The sequence below is a fragment of the Mesoplodon bidens genome (genome assembly GCF_964165515.1).
Source record: "Mesoplodon bidens genome assembly, contig: HAP1_SCAFFOLD_432, whole genome shotgun sequence".
NCBI lineage: Eukaryota > Metazoa > Chordata > Mammalia > Artiodactyla > Ziphiidae > Mesoplodon > Mesoplodon bidens.
In genome coordinates this window covers 66,393-89,773 of record NW_027671653.1, presented here as the reverse complement: position 1 = coordinate 89,773, position 23,381 = coordinate 66,393, and the positions used below count along the sequence as shown (strand labels likewise).

Genomic DNA, 23,381 nt, shown 5'->3' with positions numbered 1-23,381 from the left:
TCACAACAACATGAGGAGCCAAAGAAGCCACATGCAAAAGGGTACTTATTGTGTGCTTCCATTCAAATGAATTTCTAGAATAGAAAACACTAATACATAGTGAAAGAAAGCATGTCAGTGGTTGCCTGATGCCAGGCCTGGGAAACTGACTGTAAAAGGACAAGAAGGAACTTTTTGCAGGTATTGGAAGTGTTCTGTATCTTGACTTTGGCGATGACAATATAGACAGACACATCTGTCAAAACTCATCAAATTACATACTTAAAATGGGTACACCTTGTTGAATGTAATTCATACTTCAATAAAGTTGATTTTAAAGTTAAATTAAAAAGTCACCTATGGGGACTTCCCTGGTGGCACAGTGGTTAAGAATTCGCCTGCTAATGCAGGGGACGTGGTTTCAAGCCCTAGTCTGGGAAGATCCCACATGCCGCAGAGCAACTAAGCTCGTGCGCCACAACAAGAGAAGCCACCACAGTGAGAAGCCGGCGCACCGCAACAAAGACACAATGCAGCCAAAAATAAATGAATTAATAATAATTTTTTAAAAAATAGTCACCTAGGGGCTTCCCTGGTGGCGCAGTGGTTGAGAGTCCGCCTGCCGATGCAGGGGACACGGGTTCGTGCCCCGGTCCGGGAAGATCCCACATGCCGCGGAGCGGCTGGGCCTGTGAGCCATGGCCGCTGAGCCTGCGCGTCCGGAGCCTGTGCTCCGCAACGGGAGAGGCCGCAGAGGTGAGAGGCCCGCATACCGCAAAAAAAAAAAAAAAAAAAAAAAGTCACCTAGATGTTCGAGTGAGACAGAGTTCCTTTAAGCTTTCAATCCCAGCTCTTCTCTGAAGCCTCCCCTCATGTACCCTGGCAGCATGTGACCACTTTGCACGTCTTTAACACCTTATATTTATCGGTTCCATTCAGATTTGATGCTTGAAAAGTTTTGTATATTTTATGTCTATCTTCCACTAAACTTGGTTCCTCTAAGGCAGGAACAATCATCTCTTTCATAAATTGAGACCATTACAAAAACATAATTATGTTCCCTTTCCTCTCAATCAGGGGAATTTGAAGTAGGATTGATGAAATCCTGGAAATCATAAGCAAAAACGTCATTTCTGCATTTTTATGGCCAGAGGGTCCTGTGTTTTCATCAGATTCTTGAAGATATCACAGAGCCCAACAATGTTAAGAATCTCTGCTTTGAATCCATGTGCTTTCACCCAGCTCTATGGTACAAGGCACCCTGCCCCTGGGGCAATCTGTCTGTGGTCCCTGCAAAGATGATAAACCCACATCAAAGACACTTACTCTTCCGCATGTCAGTAGACTCTACTGCCGTCTCTTCCTCCACAACGATGTCACTATCGCCGTCTTCAAGATTCATTTCTGTCTCATCTATAACACTGTCTTCTTCCTCTTCTTCCTCCTCATCTTCCTTGGAAACATCCTTTAACGTGGCAAGTAGTCTGTTGTAACCAGAAACTTGTTCTGGTTCACTCTATGCTTCACTTTCAGAACTTGGAAGTATCTAAACCCTCTGACTAAAAGGAAAATGGGGATTTTAAAAACAAAAATTATATTGTTCTTGTTGCTACCCCACGACTATCATCAGGCCCACAGTGGAACCAAGTTCAGACTTTTCTAAATAAAAACCAGCTTTTCTGCAAATATGCAATCCTATCTATTCAACCAAACCTAGCACCAAATTTGTTTAAAACAGCTAATCTAGCTATGATTCTAGAAGCTCTTCCTCTTCTTTGAACTGCTAATGTTCTACGTGGGAAGACAGCAAACTAAACACATGGAGCTTTAGGTTATAAGGCGATCTAACCTATGTGTCAGCCACTTGGCACCTTTAAAGGAGCAACAGGAAAACTTACAACAAAAAAGTGTACTTTATTTCTGAGTCCGTGGTAATGAAATAAGACCTTTGATGATTTTGCACTCTATTTTATGTTAAGCAAACATAACATTCCCTCTTAGGATTCACCAAGAGCCCTCTGGTAAGCCTCCTTAACAGGTTCTAACAGGCTACTCTCTCAGGACAGTTTCCTACTCTATACTATATTAGTTATCACAATGGCATCTTAACAGACATCTGCACTTAAAACTAAGCAATATTACTAAAATATAGCTTACATCTAAAATCAGAAAGAGTGGAAATGTAGCCAAACATTATTACCATATATAATCTTAAAAGTAACCGTCCAGAATCTACTATCATAAAGAAGGTATAAAGCATTACCAGTTGACAAGTCTGTGGTTTTGCTTCCTTTCTGGAAACCCTGAGAAGAAACAGGCAATGTTAAACTTTAACTGCTAGTATGTAGCAATTAGGAAAAGCCTAATGATACAACTTTAAATGAACACGGCAGACTATACCGTTATAAATACATTATATCTATTGTCAAGTTAAAAACTCCATATGCATTTGGACAGGTTTTGTAAGGATATGCCAAATAGATAATAATAGACGAATGAAAAGGTCTAACAAGACCACATGACAAATACTACAGTCACACAGTAACAGGCTCTCATCCAAAAGATGGGAAATTTTGGCAAATACAAGCCCTCGGGGTTCACCTTTTCTAGCAAATTTCTTAAGTAGATTATCCCTCTAACTGTTGATAAAGCAGCCCAAAGGGGTGGGATGAGCACTAAGATCATAACTGAGAGTCTGGACACTTATAGAGGAACCCACAACTACCCAAACATTAGTTTCCTCATGGTCACTGAATACATAGGTGATGTCGAGGGTCCCAAGCAATTCTATTTTTTTTAACTTATTTAATTAATTTATTTTTGCCTGCTATGGCTCTTCGTTGCTGCGCCCGGGCTTTCTCTAGTTGCGGCGAGCGGTGGCTTCTCTTGTTGCAAAGCAGGGGCTCTAGGCTCGCGGGCATCAGTAGTTGCACCACCCTGGCTCAGCTGCTGTGGCTCGCGGGCTCTGGAGTGCAGGCTCAATAGTTGTGGCGCATGGGCTTACTTGCACCGCGGCATGTGGGATCTTCCTGGACCAGGGCTCGAACCCCTGTCCCCTCCGTTGCCAGGCGGATTCTTAACCACTGCGCCACCAGGGAAGCCCCCCAAGCAATTCTTTAAAAGCATATAAAACGAAAACAAGCTTATAAAATCTCCGCCCAGTCGCCACACGGGAGGCGTGCCGTCTAGCATAAAACTACAGGCTCAACAAAGGGTAGGAAGTCCGGTGAAGAACCCCATCTCAGGCGGGAAGCCGTCAGGATCCCCGGGCGAGCTAGGCCGGCGCCGGGGCAGCGTGGGACGCGGCGGGAGCTGCCCTGTCACTACCCCCGGGGCACCGGTGGACCAAACGCGGGGACACGCGGGCTCCCACCGGGAAAGGACGCCGGCAGCGCCGGTCCCAGCCTTGCCTCTCCATACGTGTCATAGAAGGGATGCTCCTCGCCGAAATCCCTTAGATGCTTCTTCTGCTTTTTAGTTAGGGAGCTGAGCAGCTGGCTCTGGCTCCGGCTCCGGCTCCCGCGTTTGCCCATGGGGAAGACGGCAATTCAGCCAACCTCCAAGAATCGCGTTTTGCACCCGGAAGTAGTCTCGTCAACCCACTCACGCGGGCTTGCCAACGGCGCTTTACGGCGGAAGCAGGGTGCCATAAAGCAGACCCGCTTTACGTCGCGCTTGTACGACAGGCGTTAGAACTTCCTGTTTCCCATTCCGCCCCCTAGCGAGGCTCTTTGGAAGCACGTGCACGCATGCGCAGCTTTTCTCTGAGCCCCGTAAGGAAGGCAGGCAGGCAGGCAGGCAGGGAGGCTTCGGGCTTCCCCAGGTGGGTAAATGGGTGGGTGTACTTTGTGCGTCTGTTTTGGCTGTGAGAATCAGCCTGCATAAACGTGTAGTGACTGAGATGGTTGAATGCAGTGCCTTTATATTATGCCATAATACAAATACCAACTAACATTTAAGGCTGCCGGTGCATCTCAGTTCATCCTCACAACAACAGTAAACAAATAGGCCTTGTTAATAAGCCTGATATTGGAGATGAGAAAGCTGATGCTTACAAAAGGTTACATACACACTAGCAAGAGAGGAGATGGAAACCTAATTCTCTCTGATGCGAGCACAGGCTTTTCCCACTAGGATCTGCCACATGCGTGTGCCATGTGAAGAATGAGGACGCAAGGCTGAGATTCCCGCCCTTTACCCTACCCCCTCACTTTCTGAAAGGATTGCAAGGGCCCTTGGTAACAAATTTGTTCTGGCACTTTTCATGTTATAAAAGCAAAAACACATCCAGAGAGGTAAAGTGACTTTCCTAAATCACCTGGAGAGTCGATGTTACAGAAAGCAGTAAAACTCAATAAAGTGTCTCAAAACTGAATTGGGGCAAATTGGGATGGAAAACTTTTAAAGGGTAAGTAACTTTTCTATATCTGGGTCGTGGTGGTGGTTACACCTTGTATACAATTACCGAAATTAATCAAACTGTACCTTTAAAATTGGTACATTTTAATGCAAGTAAATAATAACCTCAATAAACAAAAGAGGGAAAAAACAGCGCAACTGGACTTAATACTCTAGAGACAGGCAGAGTGTGCAGGGATACTTAAAAACCACAGGATAGGGCTTCCCTGGTGGCGCAGTGGTTGAGAGTCCGCCTGCCGATGCAGGGGACCCGGGTTCGTGCCCCAGGTCTGGGAAGATCCCACATGCCGCGGAGCGGCTAAGCCCGTGAGCCATGGCCGCTGAGCCTGTGCGTCCGGAGCCTGGGCTCCGCAAGGCTCCGCAACTGGAGAGGCCACAACAGTGAGAGGCCCGCGTACCGAAAAAACAAAACAAAACAAAAACCACAGCATAAACACAGAGGCACTTTGTTTCTAATAGTAACTTACAATGTCAATCATAAACCACAGAATTCACCTGAATATTTAAGGTAAAATAGGAGCCATCAAAGATAGTGTTCACTGCCTCTGCTATTAGACGAGCGTCTGTGAGAGAACTGGACCTTTGTCCAATACCATGTCACACCTATACAAGTCACACTACAACTATTCAAATCCTAGTTTTCTCCTTCTGGGGACCATCTACTCCTAATTAGATTCTGGGAGCTTAGGGTGGGGGAGGGAGGCAAGGGGGAGGGAGGATCAAGAAAATATGCAAACAGCAGGTAGTGCCAGCTGATGGCCCAGCCAAGGAACCCAGAAACAAACACACATCTGTCTTCTGTCTCATTTCAACATAAAAAGTACAGTCACTTACGTAAACAAAAGGCTGCTTGCAAATCTCATCATACATACTAAGGCACTAACCACAGTATAACCTGGCTATGACAATAAAGTCCTACAATGTTTTTTCTCCTCCCACCCTATTCCAAGTGCCCCAGCTTCCCTCCCCAGAGGCAACCAGTTTCTTGGTGTTCTTCCAGAGATCTGCTATAAAAAGCTATACTCATGAGCACTTGATGTGACTCTTTACTCTCTCCTGCTTTCCATGTCATTGTAGTCCTATGGACAGGTCTAGACTGTTCCCAGGTTCAGACACAACTGTGCCCTAGCTCCACCCAAGTGGTCTCATCATTGGCTCACTGAGCCCGCTTCTGAAAATATTTATATTAGCCTTTGACAACATAAAAGGGGATGCTTTGTGAAATTTTAACCTGAGACTTCGCAATTTAAACATATTTTTCATGCCTCCAGTGAAAGTTCTCTTAGTAAAACCCACACAAAGAAGATGCATGTGCCAACTAGTGAAGGCCCTGGGAAAATTGTAATAAAGGCAAAATTTGTTCTTCCCTTTCTTCTTCCCATGCTCAGCCCTTCCTTTTCCATCCTGCAGGGTTTTCTTTGCCCTTTGCCCTCAGGGACTCAGTATTTTCAGGGGTAAAAACAATCCAGGAAATAATCTTTTATACTAGTTTGTAAAGAGAGGCTGATGAATTAATGTTACTTGGGTATTTCAATTCAGGGAGACTCCCTAGGATAACGATCTCAAGGGGTGGGAGGGCGGTGGCTGTCCCTTAAGACAAGATGGTCAGAATATTCAGAAAAGTGTTAGTTTTTCTTTATTAAAAACTTTTTCTTTGGAAAATTTCAAGTATATACAAAAGTAGACAAAAGAGTATAATGCACTCCCATGTTCCCATCCCTTGGCTTCAATGCAAGGCCATCTTGTTTCATTTATATGCCCACCCACTACCCCTAACTCCCGCCCCTGTATTATTTTTGAAGCAAATCCCAGACATTGTATTATTTTATCTGTAAATACTTATTTCTAAATATCTAAAAGATAAGGGTTCTTTCTTTAACATAGCTACAATGGCACTATTTCACCTAAAAAAAAGATGATAACAATTATTTAATATCATCATGTAACCAGTCAGTATTCAGATTTCTGATTGTCTCATAAATGTCGTCTTTTTTTTTTTACACTGTTAGTTGAACATGTTCTGCTATTCTCTGTGTTTCTCGCGAATACATTGTGGGATTTAGAACTTTGATCAGATTTCATGATAGCTGATATTTTATACTTCCATCAGGAGGCGTATACCATCTGGTTGCCTTTCATTTTGTGATGTTACCAGTCATTGGTAGTCAATGTCTAAATTCGTTAATTCATTAGAGGTCACATTCTAATTCTATCATGAGGTGATATTCTAATTCTATCATTTCTTCTTCACTTACTTGCTGGACTATTTCTATGAAAGCAAGCTTTTCCTTCCCCTAAATTTTGCTTACCCAGTGGTACTGTTTGTATAGGAAAAGCAGAAGAAATGCTTGATTCTCTCCCTTCATTTACTAATTTTCAACACAAGGAGTCAATTCACTGGATCTTCTAATGTTGACCAATCAACTTTTTTTTAATTTTTAGTATCATTATGAACTCATGGAATTACACAAATTGATGTGTTTTAATCCCTTGCAAATATTATGGTGTACATGATTGGAAAGAGCTTATTTGACATATAGTGATGTATTTGAAAAGACAAACTATGTCCTAATACAAACCACAGAAAGTAAACGGGAGTCTATCTGAGATTCTCAACAGAGCAGGAATGGGAAGGTGGGGAAGGAGCACAATTTGAGGATACAGATCAGATGCTGGGGAAGTTTGAGTTTTGAAATTTATGTGATAATATACGTGGTAACAAGGGCACATGTATTCAAGATATGTTGACAGGGAGCCATAAATAATCCAAAGGTATGACTCTCTAATTATGAAAGCTCCGACACCTCAGCTACTGATTTGGGAAGATTCTGGGGAAGGTGTGTGTGCACCCACACATCTGTCTCCTCCTAGATGCCTCAAATCAGACAGTCTCCTCCACCACATGTATGCATACATGTCTGTATACACCCCAAAGCCATCCAGCCTCTTCCTGAGAGTGCTGGCAGAAATCCATAAATGAATCTATCTCACTTTCCAACCCAGACAATGAAACAGACTTTGGCTTGGGACTTTAGGAGAATTCTCCACTAACATGTTCAGAATTACTTGTTTCTGACTCTCTTCTTATCCTTGGACCAAGCTGAGCACTGGTAAGTGTTCTCAGAGAAGCAGCTTTCTTTATTCCAAACTTGGATCTGTATAAGAGGAGGAGGAGGAAAAAGAAGGCTCAGTAACTCCCTTGGAAGTACGCTGCCCACCTGGGGCCCTCCCTCCAAACTTCTTCCCTTCAGCACCAATCTAACAGCCCACTTCCATCTCCCCTGGCAAAGAAAGTTGTCACTGGACCTGCAGATAAAAGAGACAAACAAGAAGTTACAAGTACCATGAGCGTGAGGGTTCATAGTCCTGATTTCAAATATGTTTCCCTGTTGGGACAGAGCAGTGTCCTGATTTTGACTTTGGTCAGCACCAAACTACCTATCCTTTGATTATCTATGGCTATGATATGAGATCGTGGATATGAAAGCTCTCTGAAATTGGACAAGTGCTGTGTGGATGGGAGGGCTTCTCACTGCTATTATCGGCTTTTTGTTTCCTCCTGTAAATCATTCTCTCCAGGCCTCAGTCAAGTCCTTGAGGGCAGCAAGGCGCAGGCCAGACAGGAACTCCTGTAAGTCAGGAGCTCCTGGCACAGGGCTAGGGGCAGGGCGATCTCCACGAGCAATGGAGAATGTGTTGACTTCAGAAAAATGAGTTATCTGGGGATACAGGATCATTGGGTGTCAGTGAGACGAAAAACTGGACTTCTGTTCAGTAAGACTGATTGACCAAATGTGTTTTATCGTGTCTCCCTCCCCAGGCCATTCACGGGCCTAGCCGCTCCGCGGCACGTGGGATCTTTCCGGACCAGGGCACGAACCCATATCCCCTGCATCGGCAGGCGGACTCTCAACCACTGTGCCACCAGGGAAGCCCTGTTTGGGGTTTTTTGATAATGAGTTACATGAGTTCTTTATATATTTTGGATCTTAACCCCTTACTAGATTTGCAAATATCCTCTCCCATTCAGTAGATTGCCTTTTTGTTTCATTGATGGTTTCCATCGCTGTGCACAAGCTTTTTAGTTTGATGTAGTCCCATTTGTTTATTTTTGGTTTCATTGCCCTTGCCTGTGGAGTCAGATCCAAAAAAATATTGCTGAGACTGTTGTCAGGGAAGTTACTGCCTATGTTTTCTTCTGGGAGTTCTGTGGTTTTCAGGTCTTATGTTCAAGTCTTTAATCCATTTTGAGTTGATTTTTGTAGATGGTGTAAGCTAGTGGTCCAGTTTCATTCTTTTGCATGTAGCTGTCTAGTTTTCCCATCACCATTTGTTGATGAGACTGTCTTTTCTGCATTGTATATTCTTGTCTCCTTTGTCATAGATGAAGTGACCATATAAATATGGATTTATTTCTGGGCTCTCTGTTCTGTTGATCTGTGTCTGTTTTTGTGCTATTACCGTACAATTTTGATTACTGTAGACTTGTAGTGTAGTTTAAAATCAGGGAGTGTTATACCTTCAGCTTTGTTCTTCTTTCTCATAATCAGTTTGGCTATTCAGGATCCTTTGCACAAATCCCCAGGATCCTCTGTACAAATTTTAGGATTATTCTAGTTTTATGAAAAATGTCATGGGTATTTTGATAAGGATTGCATTAAATCTGTAGATTTCTTTGGGTAGTATGGACTTTGTTTTTGAATTTTATTTATTTCTTTATACAGCAGGTTCTTATTAGTTATCCATTTAATACATATTAGTATATACATGTCAGTCCCAATCTCCCAATTCATCACACCCCCACCCCCACCCCCACTTTCCCCCCTTGGTGTCCAGTATGGACATTTTAACAGTACTAAGTCTTCCCATCTATGAGCATGGTGTATTTTTTCATGTTTCTGTCATCTTTAATTTCTTTCATCAATACCTTGTAGTTTTCCAAGTACAAGTTTTTTACCTTCTTGGTTAGATTTTTTCTAGGTAGTTTATTCTTTTTGATGCTATTGTAAATGGATTGTTTTCTTAATTTCTAATAGTTCCTTATTAATGTATATAAACACAACAGATTTTTGTTAATTTTGTATCCTGCAACATTACTAAATTTATTTATTAGTTCTGACAGTTTTTTGGTGGAGTCTTTAGGGTTTTCTCCATAAAGTATCATGTCATCTGCAAATAGTCAGTTTTACTTCCTCCTTTCCAATTTGGGTATCCTTTATTTCTTTTTCTTGCCTAGTTGCTGTGGCTAGGATTTCCAATAATATGTTGAATAAAAGTGGCAGAAGTGTGCATCCTTGTCTTCTTCCTGATTTTAGAGGAAATGCTTTCAGCTTTTCACCACTGAATATGATGTTAGCTGTGGGTTTATCGTATATGCCTTTGCTAGGTTGAGATACGTTCCCTCTATACCCACTTTGTCAACCCATCCTTGCATCCCTGGAATAAATTCTACTTGATTATAGTGTATGGTCCTTTTAATGTATTGTTGGATTCAGTTTGCTAATAATTTGTCAAGGATTTTTGCATCTGTGTTTATCAGGCATAGTAGCCTGTACATTTCTTTTTTTGTGGTGTTTCAGTATCAGGGTTATGTTGGCCTCATAAAATGAGTTTGGAAGTGTTTCCGCCTCTTCAGTTTTTTGAAATATGTTTGAGAAGGATAGGTATTAAATCTTCTTTAAGTATTTCGTAGAATTCACCATGAAGCTCTCTGGTCCTGGTCTTTTGTTTTTGGGGAGCTTTTTGATTACTGATTCAATCACATTACTAGTAATTGATCTATTCACATTTTTTCTTCATGATTCAGTTTTAGAAGATTGTGTGTTTCTCGGAATTTATGTATTTCTTCTAGGTTATCTGACTTGTTGGTGTATAATTGTTCGTAGTAGTCTCTTATGATACTTTGTATTTCTGTAGTGTCAGTTATAGGTTCTCTTTCATTTCTGATTTTATTTGGGCCCCTTCTCTTTTTTTCTTATTGAGTCTGACTAAAGGTTTGTTAATTTTGTTTATCTTTTCACAGAACCAGCTCTTAGTTTCATTGATCTTTTTTTTTGTCTCCATTTCATTTATTCAGTATTTCTCATCTGACTTCTATTATTTCCTTCCTTCTTTGTTGGAAGTTTTTTCCTTTCAGCATATTTGAACATATCATGCCATCTCCTTCTGGACCACAAAGTTTCTGATGAAAAATCAGCTGATATTCTTATGGGGATTCCCTTGTCTGTAATTAGTTGTTTTTCTCTTGCTGCTTAAGATTCCCTCTTTACCTTTGACTTTTAACGTATTAATTATAATGTGTCTTGGTATGAATCTCCTTGGGTTCATTTTGTTTGGGACTCTTGGTTCTTGCTGGACCTGAATGTCTGTTTCCTTCACCAGGTTAGGGACATTTTTAGCCATTATTTCTTCAGATAAGTTTTCTGCCCCTTTCTTTCTCTGTCCTCCTTCTGGGACCCCTATAATGTGGGTGTTAGTGCCCCTTTCTCTCTCTTCTTCTGCGACCCCTTAACACCGATGATAGTACACTTGATGTTGTCCCACAGTTCCCTTAAACTGTCCTCATATTTTAAAAATATTTTTTCTCTTTGCTGTTCTGTTGGGGTGATTTCTGCTACCTTGTCTGCCAGGTCACTGATCTGTTCTTTTCTACCATCTAGTCTGCTGTTGATTCCCTCTAGTGTATTTTTCAGTTCAATTATTATAATCTTCAGCTGTGTGAGTTCTGTTTAGAACTTGCTTATATTCTGTCTCTTTCTTGAGTTTCTCACTGTGTTCGTTCATTCATCTTCCAAGTTTGGTGAGCATCTTTAGGACTATGACTTTGAATTCTTTATCGGATAAATCACTTACATCTGTTTCATTAAATATTTTTTCTGGGGTTTTATCTTGTTCCTTCATTTGGAACATGTTCCTCTGCTTCCTCATTTTGCTTGACTCTCCGTCTTTGTTTCTGTGTATTATGCAAAACAGTTACTGCCCCGTCTTGAAGGAGTGGCCCTGTGTGGGAGATGAACTGTATTTTTAACTTTTTCCTAGTTCTTGGTCATCTTATAAACTCTCTCTGTTTGTTTCACTCCCATGGAGTCTAGAAATGCAGTCCCACCCCCATCTGCCTGAGCCTGGTGCTCAAGGAGTGTCCCCTGTGTGGGCTACATGCGATTGTTGCCTCAGGTCATGTCCCGCGAGTGGCATGAGATGGGGTAGGCGTGGCTGCTCGTTGTCCATGTTTGTCAGTGCTGCACACAGGCAGTGCAGGGCCGTGGGGTAGGGGGTACTCACCCACCACCACTGTTAGCAACTTAGAGTGAGAGTGCAAAAAAGTGGCACCCACCAGTGCCATCAAGGTAGAGGGAATTTGTAAAAATGGCATCTGCCAGCATTCTGTCCCCAGAGAGAGTCCCAGCCAACTTCTGCCCCTCTGGTAGATGCTTTAAGATTAGCAAGTGAATCTCCTTCACATATGATCTGGGCTCTTTACAGACTGCTACTTGTTGCTTAGGAAAGAGATGTGGGCAGGAAATATAAATTTTTGTGATGATAATGTTAAAGCCATAATTAGTGAATATATTTATCCAAAGCTTTATGTAGAGTGAAAGAGAACTTGTGGGTGAATCCAGGGATTTGTTGAAGAGCTCTTTGAATATGGAAAAATAGATAAGAACCAGGTCAGTAATAGAAGTAAGTGTTAAAGTGATAGAAACCACCAGTAAGGAAAAGAACATTTCAAGGAGGGTGTGCTTATGCATTCGTGACAAGAAACACTAAAGTGCCATTGAATTGGTAACTGAGAGCTGTTGGTGACCTTGGCAAGAGTCATTTCAGTGGTGTCCTGAGACTCAGAGGCAGATTGCAGTACATTAAGGAGTCAGTGGGGGATTTTAAAGTAGAGATAATTTTTTGGAAGGTTTGCCAGTGAAGGAAAAGAAGAGGGTGGGAGCTAGAAGGGACCGTAGATGCAAAGGAGGGATGATGATGATGACGATGATGATTTTAATAATTAAAGCAGTTTGAGCACAATTACATGCAAAGGGGAAGATGTGGAAGGTACAAGGGGAGGCTGCAGTTGGAGAGGGTGGAAGCTAATGGCTTGGTGGTGACTCATGAACTGATGTGTGCTTGGCTGTTTTGTGTATAGGGGTGGCAATACTGCAGAGAAGCATCTGACTTTATGCCCCCTTCTATTCGTCAGACATCCTCATTGCCTCCCCCCTGGGCTTGAGGACCATCATTGGTGGAGAAGGAGAGAAGAAGAGAGATTTTGACTTTTTGTCTTGTATTGAGCTTCTCATCATTGATCAAGCTGACATTTACCTGATGCAGAACTGGGAGCATGTCTTGGTAATGCTGGTCATTAACATTTAGAGACAAGAAGCTCAGTGGTTTGAGTCTGAAATGGTTATTAAAGTCCAGATTAAAACTCAGCTTGGAAATGGAAATATTCCACATTTTCCAATTTGAAAACGGGAAATGTTGTCCCCTCTTCTACCCACAAGTTGGTCAGTAAAGTATCCAGAAAGATTAAAATTCTTGTCAACATTTTCAAATCTCCAGAAAAGATTTCTTCCCCTTAAAAGTTGCTTCTAGTAATAGACCAGTTTAGTGTGGTTGGTTGGTTGGTTGGTTGGTTGGTTGGTTGACTGACTGAAATCCCTCCTCACCAGGAATGTTTTTATCTAAAATAGTTCCTCCTATTTATGCTCGTTCTCTTTTGTTTGGTCTTCAGTGGAGATGGGAAAACATTGCTCATGATTTCTTAATTTGTGATGTTTTACAGAGAAACGTAAGATGTTTTTGTCCCCCTACTGTAATTTGTACTATAATTTTTTTTCTCCCTCTCAACATACTCTGCAATGTTTTGGGGTTTAGGATTGTGCTTTGGAACAATCCTCATCACAGAACTATAGGTTTATTTTTATAAGGCATGTGAGCATTTACCTTTTCTACAACCCCAGGACTTGGAGTAAGTTTGGGACAGATAAAGGGGAGTACTTATTTATAAAGTAGGGAATAAACTTATGGTACTTGTGACCCTTCAATATACATTACAAGGTAAAAATATGATTAAAATAGAACAGGCATGTCGATGGTTGAGTCATCTTTATTTTGAGCAAAAGGCACATGTAGTCACTCAGGGAATTTTCTAACGTTTTGGGAACCAAGTCATGGAAGGACAGCAGCTCTGTTTTCCGTGTCATTTCCCTTCTTGTCCAAGTCTGGAACTGAGTTGCTTACAGAGTGACCAGAGTGGCATTTCAGAATTTCCTTGAAAAGAAATACTCTGTATAGGTCGCATCTTGATCCTTTTTGAGAGATCCACAAGGTGGCCAGTTTGAGCTTTTCTTCTTGTTCGCTTGACTCTGGGCAAGTCACTCACCCATCTGAGCCTGTTTTCTTGCTGTAATTTGGGAGATGATAGTATCTACTTCATGGGGTTAAATAAGATGATGGGCTTATAGAGAGGTTAGCAACGCCCAGCAGGTAAGTGTTCAATAAGTATTAATGGAGTATTACTTCTGCTCAAAGCATTTGATGAGCCACATGAACCTACTGCCCTTGGACTCACATGGGGTGGACTTTTCTCGAGTGCGCATGTGGAACCTCAATAATCGGTCCAAGTACTATCGTCAGACGCTGCTGTTTGGGGCCCTGCAGGATGCCCAGATCAACTCTGTGTTCAACAAGTACTGCGTCAATGTGCAAGGCCAGGTGGGTTCTCTCCTTCTTTCTCTGAATTTTCATGAAGTATTGTGTATTGTTTGGGTCATGAGGCAGAAGGAGAGGACAGCATTTGGTCAACAATGGGGATAGCTCACTTCCTAATGTTCTCACTGACACCTGGCAGGTGGCTGTGAGGAACGTCCCGATGACAGGCTGCATCAGTCATGTCCTGGTGCAGCTCCCACATGTCTTCCCGAGGATGGAACCTGAAAACCTAGCTTCAGTGATTGATGCCAGGTACCCTCCCCTGTCCCATTGGATCCCTGGGGGTCACAGAGAGGGATTTTACTTGGGCATTCAAATTTAGAATTGTATTCCACGTTGGCTTTCTTAGTTACCATTTACGAAATGAAATGAGATAACTGAATCCAATCATGCCATTGACAGAGGAGGACACTGAAGGCCAGAGAAATGGTGTGTTGTCCTAGTTCCAATAGTGCCAGGGTTAGTAAATCAAGGGTACTTTCCCCTAGACTGTGGCATTTTTTAATTACATTAATTTTTTAATGCCTCATGTCAACAACTTAATTCTAAGCCCTTCAGGGCAAGAACTGTTTTCCTAATTCTCTATGTAATTTCCCCGTCTTCTCCTTGTGTTTAGTCAGGGGACCCATGGTAGCAGAATGGTGCTTAACACGTGGTAGGTGTTCAGTAATTATTTGTTGACTGACTGACTGACAACTGAATGAATGAATGATACAGTTACGTACTTCCTAGAATAATTCTCTGGGATATACCAGCATCACATCTATTCTTTATGATGAATAGTGTTGGCACTTACTTTTTGATGCGCTTAACAAGTTTTATCCCTACAGAATCTCTTTGCAATGAGGTAGGCCAAATTGGCCTCTTAGGGGAGGTAGAAGGAGATTGTGACTTGCCCAGGGTCATGCAGTTGGCAGTGACACTATGGCTCACCTCTAGACCACTGACTCTGCCCTTCGCCTTTCCGAATCAGGTTTGACTTTTTCGTCAACAAGATTTTGCCTCAGTATCGTGATGCAGTCATGTCTCACACGCTTATCTATGTCCCCTCCTACTTTGATTTCGTGCGTCTCCGAAATTACCTCAAGAAGGAGGAACTGAACTTCACTCATATCTGCGAGTACACCCAGAAGTCTGGTGTCTCCAGGGCCAGACGCTTCTTCCTTCAAGGAGAGAAGCAGTTCCTGCTCCTCACAGAGCGCTTCCATTTCTACAAAAGGTAAAATAGGGCCAGGTTTCAAGTGTCCTCTCTGGAGGGTCTGCTTCCAAGTGCATGGTGGGCTTTGCTGTGTTATAAGGTCCTCCCTTGCTTCACCTCCTGCAGACAAGCCAGAGTTTGGGGGGCTGGACAGACTTTTGTTGATTGGTTGGTTGGTTTTCTTTCAAAATGGGCATTGTTGGAAAAGGTGGTAGAAACGAATGAGTGACTACAGCATAACCTGTATATAGATCTGGAGTGGGTCCATACTTAGGGTACCTCCTGTAGCTGTGGGTATACCCCTCAAGAAGGACATTACAGAGCTGAGCAGCTCTCAACTGAATACAGGAAAGGGAGGAACCTGTCGTAGAAGCACAGATGAAACACCTGGGGACTGTGTGGTCTGTGGAGATGGAAGTTGAGTACAGGGTCAGTGTTCAGAAAGCTCTCATTTGTCCTGAGGCAGTGCACACACACTTCTGCACCAAGGAGAACCAGGACTAAGGGGCTCCTTGAAGTTTAGGAGAAGCAAAAGGTGAGGGGCTTAGAGGTGAATATTTAAGGGCTTCAGGGTTTGCTTCTTGCTGGCATCATTATTTGCTTTGTTCCAGTGAGTTGTTGTTTTCATTCATGTTGGAAATGGTATTTTGGGGGAGTTTGCACTCAGCAGGTCTAAAGAGCCCTTAGTTTTCCAAAAGCTTGATACGTCAAAGCAAGTCCTTTAAATGAAGTGGATGGATTGGAAAACTTCCCAGCGTGATTGTCTGTAGCAAGTGTGAACTAAGCTGGGATGAGGACTGCTCTCAAGTAGCAGCTTTTCAAGGAGAGGGCATGATGTCAAAGGAGCCCTTTCTCTTAAGTAGGCAGGACAGTCTTCTGTCTTACACTGTTCATTTATTGACCAAACTGTTTTGTCCCCAAAGTCACTATAAAGACAAACCGAACACGTGCCATTAGCTTTGTACCCTGGACCAGGTTAGTGGGTGTTTAAGTTGAATGGAGATAATCTGCAACTGCCAATTATCTCAAGGTTCCCAGCTATAGATTTTTTTGCTTGAGAGGTCACCAAGGTGATGATGGGTATTTTGATCTGCAGTGTCTTTGTGATTTGATTTTTTCATTTGACCTTGGGAAAAGTACATGTATTTTACACTTTAGTATCCAGCTTTAAAATTCTGTATTTATATTCTCTATGGAAGTAGGCCGTGTTAGACATATTGCAGTTCATTTGTGAGCTAGCAAAAAACTTTCATCCTGAGGATTTGTTTTCTTTGGGGGGATGAAACCAGTAGAATCTTAGGATGGGATGGGCATTTGGTCATGATGGCCCTCCTGAGGGGAGGACAGTTCACAGTTCTTTCTCTGAGCATCATCAGTGGGTTAGCACAGGAAGGATTCTTAAGCAGGGGGCAATCAGAAACTCTGGAGGTAGGATTTCTGGAGGTGGGAAACGCTAGTGGGGTGTTTCTGAGTGCTCCCTGCCCCAGGGAGAACCCCAGTTATAGAAGTAACAGACCTCGTCTTTATAGACTGTATGCAGGAGCCAGCCTTGCAAGTCAGTTGTGGTTGCCTCATTTATCTTTAACAGTTGTCAGGTAACATAGACATCGGGAATGTCCTTAGTTTTGGGTCCTGTCACAGTGTTACGCCATATTTGTAGGGGTCACCGAAGACCCAAAGCACATACAGGAGAGGAGGAAGGCAGGGGAAGAGGTGCAGAAGACCATGGGAATTGTTACTAACTGCCCCTCTGAAGAGGTTCTGGTCACGTGCTCTTATTTCCAGGAGATGCCTAGTCTCTACTGTGCACGAATTGGTACTAAGAGAGATTTTCTTGGGTTTTAAATATAATACCTATTGGAATTGGTTTTGTTGTTTTATTTTGCTTTAAAAATACTCTCATTATAAGAGTATTACACAATTATTGTAGAGAACCTAGAAAATCTAGGTTAAAAAAATGGGATCACCTGTCATCTTACTGATATAAACACCCATTTTGGTGTATTTCTTTCCTGTCTCTTTGATGTAAAAAACATGTGCACGTGCACACACACACAGACACAGGCATTTTAAAAACGACACCAACATTGGGATCACAGTGTACACATTTGGATTTTTTTTTCTTTTATCTTGAATGTTTTATGTGCTTATTGAAAAAAAGCTTAAATAAGTTAGCATTTTGGTATATACTTGTATGTTATGGATGTATTTTTTAGTTTATATATATATATAGTTCTACTATATCCTGCCCCCGCTCCAACTTTCTATTTGGGAAGATTTCATTTCAAAAGACATTGTAAGACTATCCCAGTGAACATCTCTAACTCCTTCCACTTAGGCTTCACCAGCTGTTAGCATTTTGCCACATTCTCATGCACCCACATTCTCTGTCTCTCCTTCTCTCTTTCCACTCACATCTCTTATTTTTTCTTCCTGAACCATTTGAGAGTAAATTATGGGAGGCTTCATGACACTTAACTCCTAAATCTTTCAGCCTGTAGAGCTTAAAAACAACATTCTTTTATCTAACCACAACACCATTAACATACCACTTGACATTACTGCAGTAATACCATCTAGTATTTAGTCTGTATGCAAATTTTCCTAGTTGTTCCCAAAATGACTATTACAGCTGTTTCTCACCACCCCCCCCACCCCAATCCAGGATTTAGTTAAGAATCCTACACTGCATTTGCGTGACATGTTTCTTTAGTCTATTTTAGCAGTTCTCAAGCAGGAGCAGTTTTGCTCCCCAAGGGACATTTGGAAATATCTGGAGACATTTTTGGTTGGTACAGTTGGAGGGTTATTCTAGTGGTCTAGTGGTTCAAGCGGGTCAAGGCCTGGGTGCTGCTAGACGTCCTACAGTGCACAGGACAGCCCTTACAACAAAGAATTACCTGGCTTAAAATGGCAGTAGTGCCAGGGTTAAGAAACCCTGATCTAGAATAAGTCTCTGCCTTTGTTTCTTGCTGTGATACTGATATGTTTTGAAGAGTCCAGTCCAGTTTCCTGTAGAATGTCCCACATCTGGATTTGGCTGTTTTCTTATTATTTAGATCAGTGTTCCCAAACTTTGCTACATATTAGAATCCCCTTGGGGAGCTTTTAAAAATCTGAATGCCCTGGTCATACCCCAGTATCAATTAAATCATGGTGTTTGGGGATGGGGACCAATTACAGGTATGTTTAAAAAACAAATAGGTGATTCAGTGAGCATTAGAGTTCGGGGACCAAAGATTTAAACATTATTTTAGTAAGAATTCTACATAGAGGATATTGTGTACTTCCCCCTGCATCTCCTCAAGAGGCCCAGGGTGTCAGTTTGTCCCGTTTTTGGTGATACTAAATGTAATCACTTGGTCAAGGTAGGTCTGCTAAATCTTTACATTGTAAAAATACCTTTTCTGTGTAATTATAAGTAATCTTTTAAGGTGTGTATAGCATCCTTTTTAATGGTTGCATAGTGTTACATTGTATGGGTATATAATTAACCCAGTTTCCTTTTAATGGGCATATTGATTTGTTGTTTTCTGTTATTATATACAATAATGCCAAGAGCATCCATATGCGTAGTTGATGGCATAGTTGCCTAGGCATTTCCTTAGGATAAATTTGGAAAGGAAAACTTATGTGTTCAAAAGCTGTACCCAGTTTAAAATTTGCTGTGTGTTGCCACTCCCATCTTCTCCCCTCCCCGGTGAAATACACACTCACAATAATTTATACTCCATTAGCCTATTTCTGTAAATTCTGTAAATATTTCTGTAAATTCTCCTTTTTTCCAGTGACTTGATAGTCAAAATGATACCTCATGGTTTTAATGTCTTCTTCTTGCTTTTCTGTGTTTTTTGTAATTGTCAGTTGAACGTAGTGCCTGAGTAAGTAGCTGGCCTGGACGCCTCTTCTGTCAGGCCACTAGCGTGGCAGTTGTGAATCTAGTTAGGATTTGGTTGTTACCGTCGTTGCCTTCTAGTTACCACAAACTGCCAGTTCCTCCAGCAGACAGTGGCCCACTGTGGGGCCCAGTGCTGGAGGGCCTTGTCTCAGTGTCCTGCTCCCCTCTCAGCTTTCACCATGCCCTGCACCCCTGTGCCGAGGGAGAGCCTCTCCCATGCTCCGGCCCCTCCCCCAGTAGCAGGCTGCTCCTGCTCGCTCCTCCCGTAAGGCTTGAAGTGGGGCAGTTGTTCTCCTCCTGGTCCAGCTCAGATGCAGGCAGGTTCTGTCCATCCTGGGCTTTGGAGCTGGCGCTTTCTCAGGGCTTCTGCACCACCCTCCATGGTGGCCAGCCTCTGCCTTGTTCTACGAGGGGTCTTGGTGGGAAAGAGTTCCCTGCATCTCTGCAGTGGTGGCAAACATCTGCTTACATCAGTGCAGGATCTTGGGCTGAACAGGCTTCACGCCCTTTCCCCAGTCTTCATGCCCTTTCCCCTTTCCCCAGACTGCTCTTTCTACTGGATGTAAGTCCTGTGGTGGGGAGGGATGGGGTGAGGGGTTAATGCTCCTCCCTTAGGGCACACAGTTTTGCTGCTTCTGACTCCACCCTGGCAGTTGACCTTTGCCCCCTCACTGGCTTCAGGCTTTAGCTTCATATACAACATGGCTCTGGGAAGAGAGTGAGTTTTCATGTCTGCACCACCATCGGGGTCTCTCAGGTCTTCTGCCTTGCGTCCAGTCTTTCCAGGGCTCCCAGTGGAGACCTTTGGAAAAGCCATCATGACTGTGAAGTAAAGGAGTGTCCGGGAATCCCAGGGATTCTGAACTGTCATGCAAGCCCATAATTGCCCTTTAAGAACTTGTTAAAAGTGTAGCTTTTTTCTTCCTACCCACTTTCTTAGCAGCTGCCCTCTTCCCCACTGTGCTCTGCCGAAGGTGAAGTGGTTCATATGTCCTGTCTTTCTTCAGACCATCGTGTCACTCTTTGGAATTCAGTCAGTGATGGGCTGAAGCTGGCTCATACCAGCTCTTAAGGTATGGTTGCACATCTCTTCCCAGTTCCAAGTTCAGCAACATGACACTGGTAGCTTGAAATGGAGTATTTACACCACAGAAATTGGCAAATGCTTCAAATCAGCACCTATCCTCCCCCACTGAGAATCAGTTGTTAAACACACACCAGGGCACCGTTGAATCAGTTCACTTGGTTGCCCTGTGACATCAGCTGTCTAGGCTCAGGAAAAGGAACACTGTTGTAGATTATCTTTTTCTTGTTAGCATGGGAGCAGTATTCTCTTGAGTTTTCTACATACTAAGCAGAAATGGAACTCTGTGTCTGTTTTGATAACTACTGAGGCAGAACTGTGTTTTTTCAACATCATTAGCCATTAAAATTCCTTTATGGAAAGAGGATGTGGAAAGCTGATCCAAGTAATGGACTGCAGTTATATTTTGGGAGAGGAGGGTCTCCAGAGAGATCAGGATGAGCCAAGGGATAAAAAGACAAGGAAAACTTACCGTCCATGAATAAAATAAAATTCCCGAGGGAGTCTGACATCAGCCCTGTATGAGAGTCTTAACAGGAAAAATCAGAAACTTGTCAACGTATAAAATCTTTGGTCATGGAGCCCAAGAGGGAATGATTGACCTCAACCCGAACCGTAAGGCGCGTCCCTAGGGTCTGCAACCCCCCACACCATGCAGCCCTGTGCAGCAGGGAAAGAAGCGAGGAAGCTGTTGAAATTAATTGCCTTCCCATAATGCCTAATGGGTCCTCGGGCAGGATTTTGTAAATGGGTGAACTTGGGACATCTGCCATGGAGTTAACATGTCTACAGAATGACAAGAAAAGACTAATGGGAGTGCATTTACAGTTTATGCTGTTTATTTTATGTACTGGGTCTGGTCTGACCTCAGCTCCATTACAGAACACTGTTTTGCCTGATTATAATTAGGATAATGTTAAATTGGAAATGCCTGCTTTTCAAATTTTCTGCGACAGATTTCTAATCCTTGTCTACTATTCTTCCCCACCCTACCTCAGTCTGCTCAGATTAGGCTCAAGAAGTGCAAATTCATTTTATCATTATCTTAAGCCAAACATTAGGAATTCAAATACACTGTCACAAAAAATGAGCCCCTCCAGCTCAAATTAGAGTAACTTTTGGTCTGTGTGTTATTTGTGCCATGGTCTTTCTCCTTGCATGAAACAGCGAGAGTGACTATGTCCCTGTAAAACTCTTCGGTGGCTTTTCCATAAACTTTCTCATGTAGACATAGCCTCTCTTTCTCCTTCTAACAGATACACAATAAAAGGCATCAGGAACCTAATTTTCTATGAACTGCCAACATATCCCCACTTCTACAGTGAAGTCTGTAACATGCTGCAAGCCACCACCAGAGGAGAGGAAGCTGCCTGGACCTGCACTGTCCCCTACTCCAAGTACGATGCCCAGAGGCTGTCTGCTGTGGTCGGGGTGGAGCAGGCTGCACAGATGCTGCAGTCCAAGAAGAACGTCCACCTTTTCATTACTGGAGAGAGATGAGAATTGGTTGGACAGGAAATGGTGTTTGGTGTGATATGTCATGCTTGATTCTGTGTCTCTTGGACCTGATTCTGATCACTTACACAAAGAAGGGCTGCAACAAGGAAGGAGCACCAGGCAGGTTCTTAGCAGATACTCCTTTCTTTTCAGACCATATATACCTGAAAAGTTCCGTGTAAACCAGATTTTGGTAAAACCCATCTTTCAGAGGTCAGGGGAGAGCTCATGGAACTCTGAGAAGTTGATAGAAGGAATCTTCTACTTGTGAATTTTTTTGTACACCATAAATTCTTTTGTTGTGATTTCACCTCTAATTTATTACACTTGGTGAACTCTTTCAGATTTGCCTGTTTCTATTTGACACCTTCTTAAAGTGAAGCATGCATTTCTTTGCTTGTGAGAACTGGTTATGAGAAATTGGAATACTTCTTGCTGTTGAATATCATCTTAGTTTTGGATCGCAAAGGTTTTGCAAAACTGTTATTTTTCCCCAGCCAAACTTTTTTAAACCTTAAATATTCTATTTTAATTCAACCTAGAAGAGCACATTCGTTCACTGATCTTTTTTTAACTCCTAAATGTTTTAATGAAAATATATACTTAAAAGTCACATTATATAAAATAACATGAATTTCTACCTTATTTCAAGAAATAATTTTATGAAATTCTTGATGTCGCAAATTCATCGTCAACACCACTGTCTTCATTGCTATAGTCATTTTTTAAGTCATATAACATAAAAAGGAAAAGAAGTTACACTTTTAAAAACATTTTTAGGGAGTTCCCTGGCGGTCCAGTGGTTTGGGCTCGGCGCTTTCACTGCCGAGGCCCAGTTTCAGTTCCTGGTCAGGGAACAAAGATCCTGCAAGCTGCACAGCGTGGCCAAAAAAAAAAAAAAATTGAACTATTCTCAGACAGAAAAATTACCAATTCAGAACCTGAATCATCTGAAAATAAATTGCCAAGTTGCTGGGCCTGTCACTCCTAAAAATCACTCCTGAATTTAGTATGTATTTCATGTAAACAAGGACATTTTTCTATGTAACCTCAAAACAACCGTCAAATCAGGAAATTGCCACTAATCCTTGGGCCCCATTCAGATTTTGCCAAATGTCCCAATAATAACCTTTATAGCAAAAGGATGCAGTTCAGAGTTACATACTGCTTTGAGTTGTCATATCTCTGTAGTGGCCTTTATTCTGAATGGTACCTCAGCTTTTTCTTGGCTTTCTTGACCTTTTTTTTAATTTTTAAATTAAAAAAAATTTTTAAACATCTTTATTGGAGTATAATGGCTTTACAATGGTGTGTTTCTGCTTTATAACAAAGTGAATCAGCTATACATATATCCCCGTATCTCCTCCCTCTTGCGTCTCCCTCCCACCTTCCCTATCCCACCCGTCTAGGTGGTCACAAAGCACCGAGCTGATCTCCCTGTGCTATGCGGCTGCTTCCCACTAGCTATCTATTTTACACTTGGTAGTGTATTATAAATCCATGGTACTCTCTCACTTCATCCCAGCTTATCCTTCCCCCTCCCCGTGTCCTCAAGTCCATTCTCTATGCCTCCGTCTACCTAGCCTGCCCCTAGGTTCTTC

At 42.4% G+C, this 23,381-nt stretch overlaps 1 protein-coding gene and 1 pseudogene across 2 annotated transcripts in view; one reads left to right on the top strand and one right to left on the bottom strand.

The window, feature by feature from the left end:
* Positions 1 to 3,569, bottom strand: part of LOC308611221 (U3 small nucleolar RNA-associated protein 25 homolog) — a 29,551-nt gene extending 25,982 nt beyond the window's left edge. Inside the window, 5 exon segments of the mRNA XM_081260091.1 lie at positions 1,306 to 1,495; positions 1,499 to 1,516; positions 1,518 to 1,538; positions 2,243 to 2,282; positions 3,400 to 3,569. Of these exon segments, the coding sequence (XP_081116217.1) occupies positions 1,306 to 1,495; positions 1,499 to 1,516; positions 1,518 to 1,538; positions 2,243 to 2,282; positions 3,400 to 3,512 (382 nt within the window). The 5' untranslated portion in view covers positions 3,513 to 3,569.
* Positions 3,570 to 11,763: 8,194 nt separating this feature from the next.
* On the top strand, positions 11,764 to 23,060 carry LOC308611219 (U3 small nucleolar RNA-associated protein 25 homolog; annotated as a pseudogene). Its single transcript has 6 exons — positions 11,764 to 11,821; positions 12,536 to 12,738; positions 13,924 to 14,106; positions 14,243 to 14,355; positions 15,077 to 15,322; positions 21,540 to 23,060. The product of its transcript is annotated as a U3 small nucleolar RNA-associated protein 25 homolog (transcript).
* Positions 23,061 to 23,381: the final 321 nt, after the last annotated feature.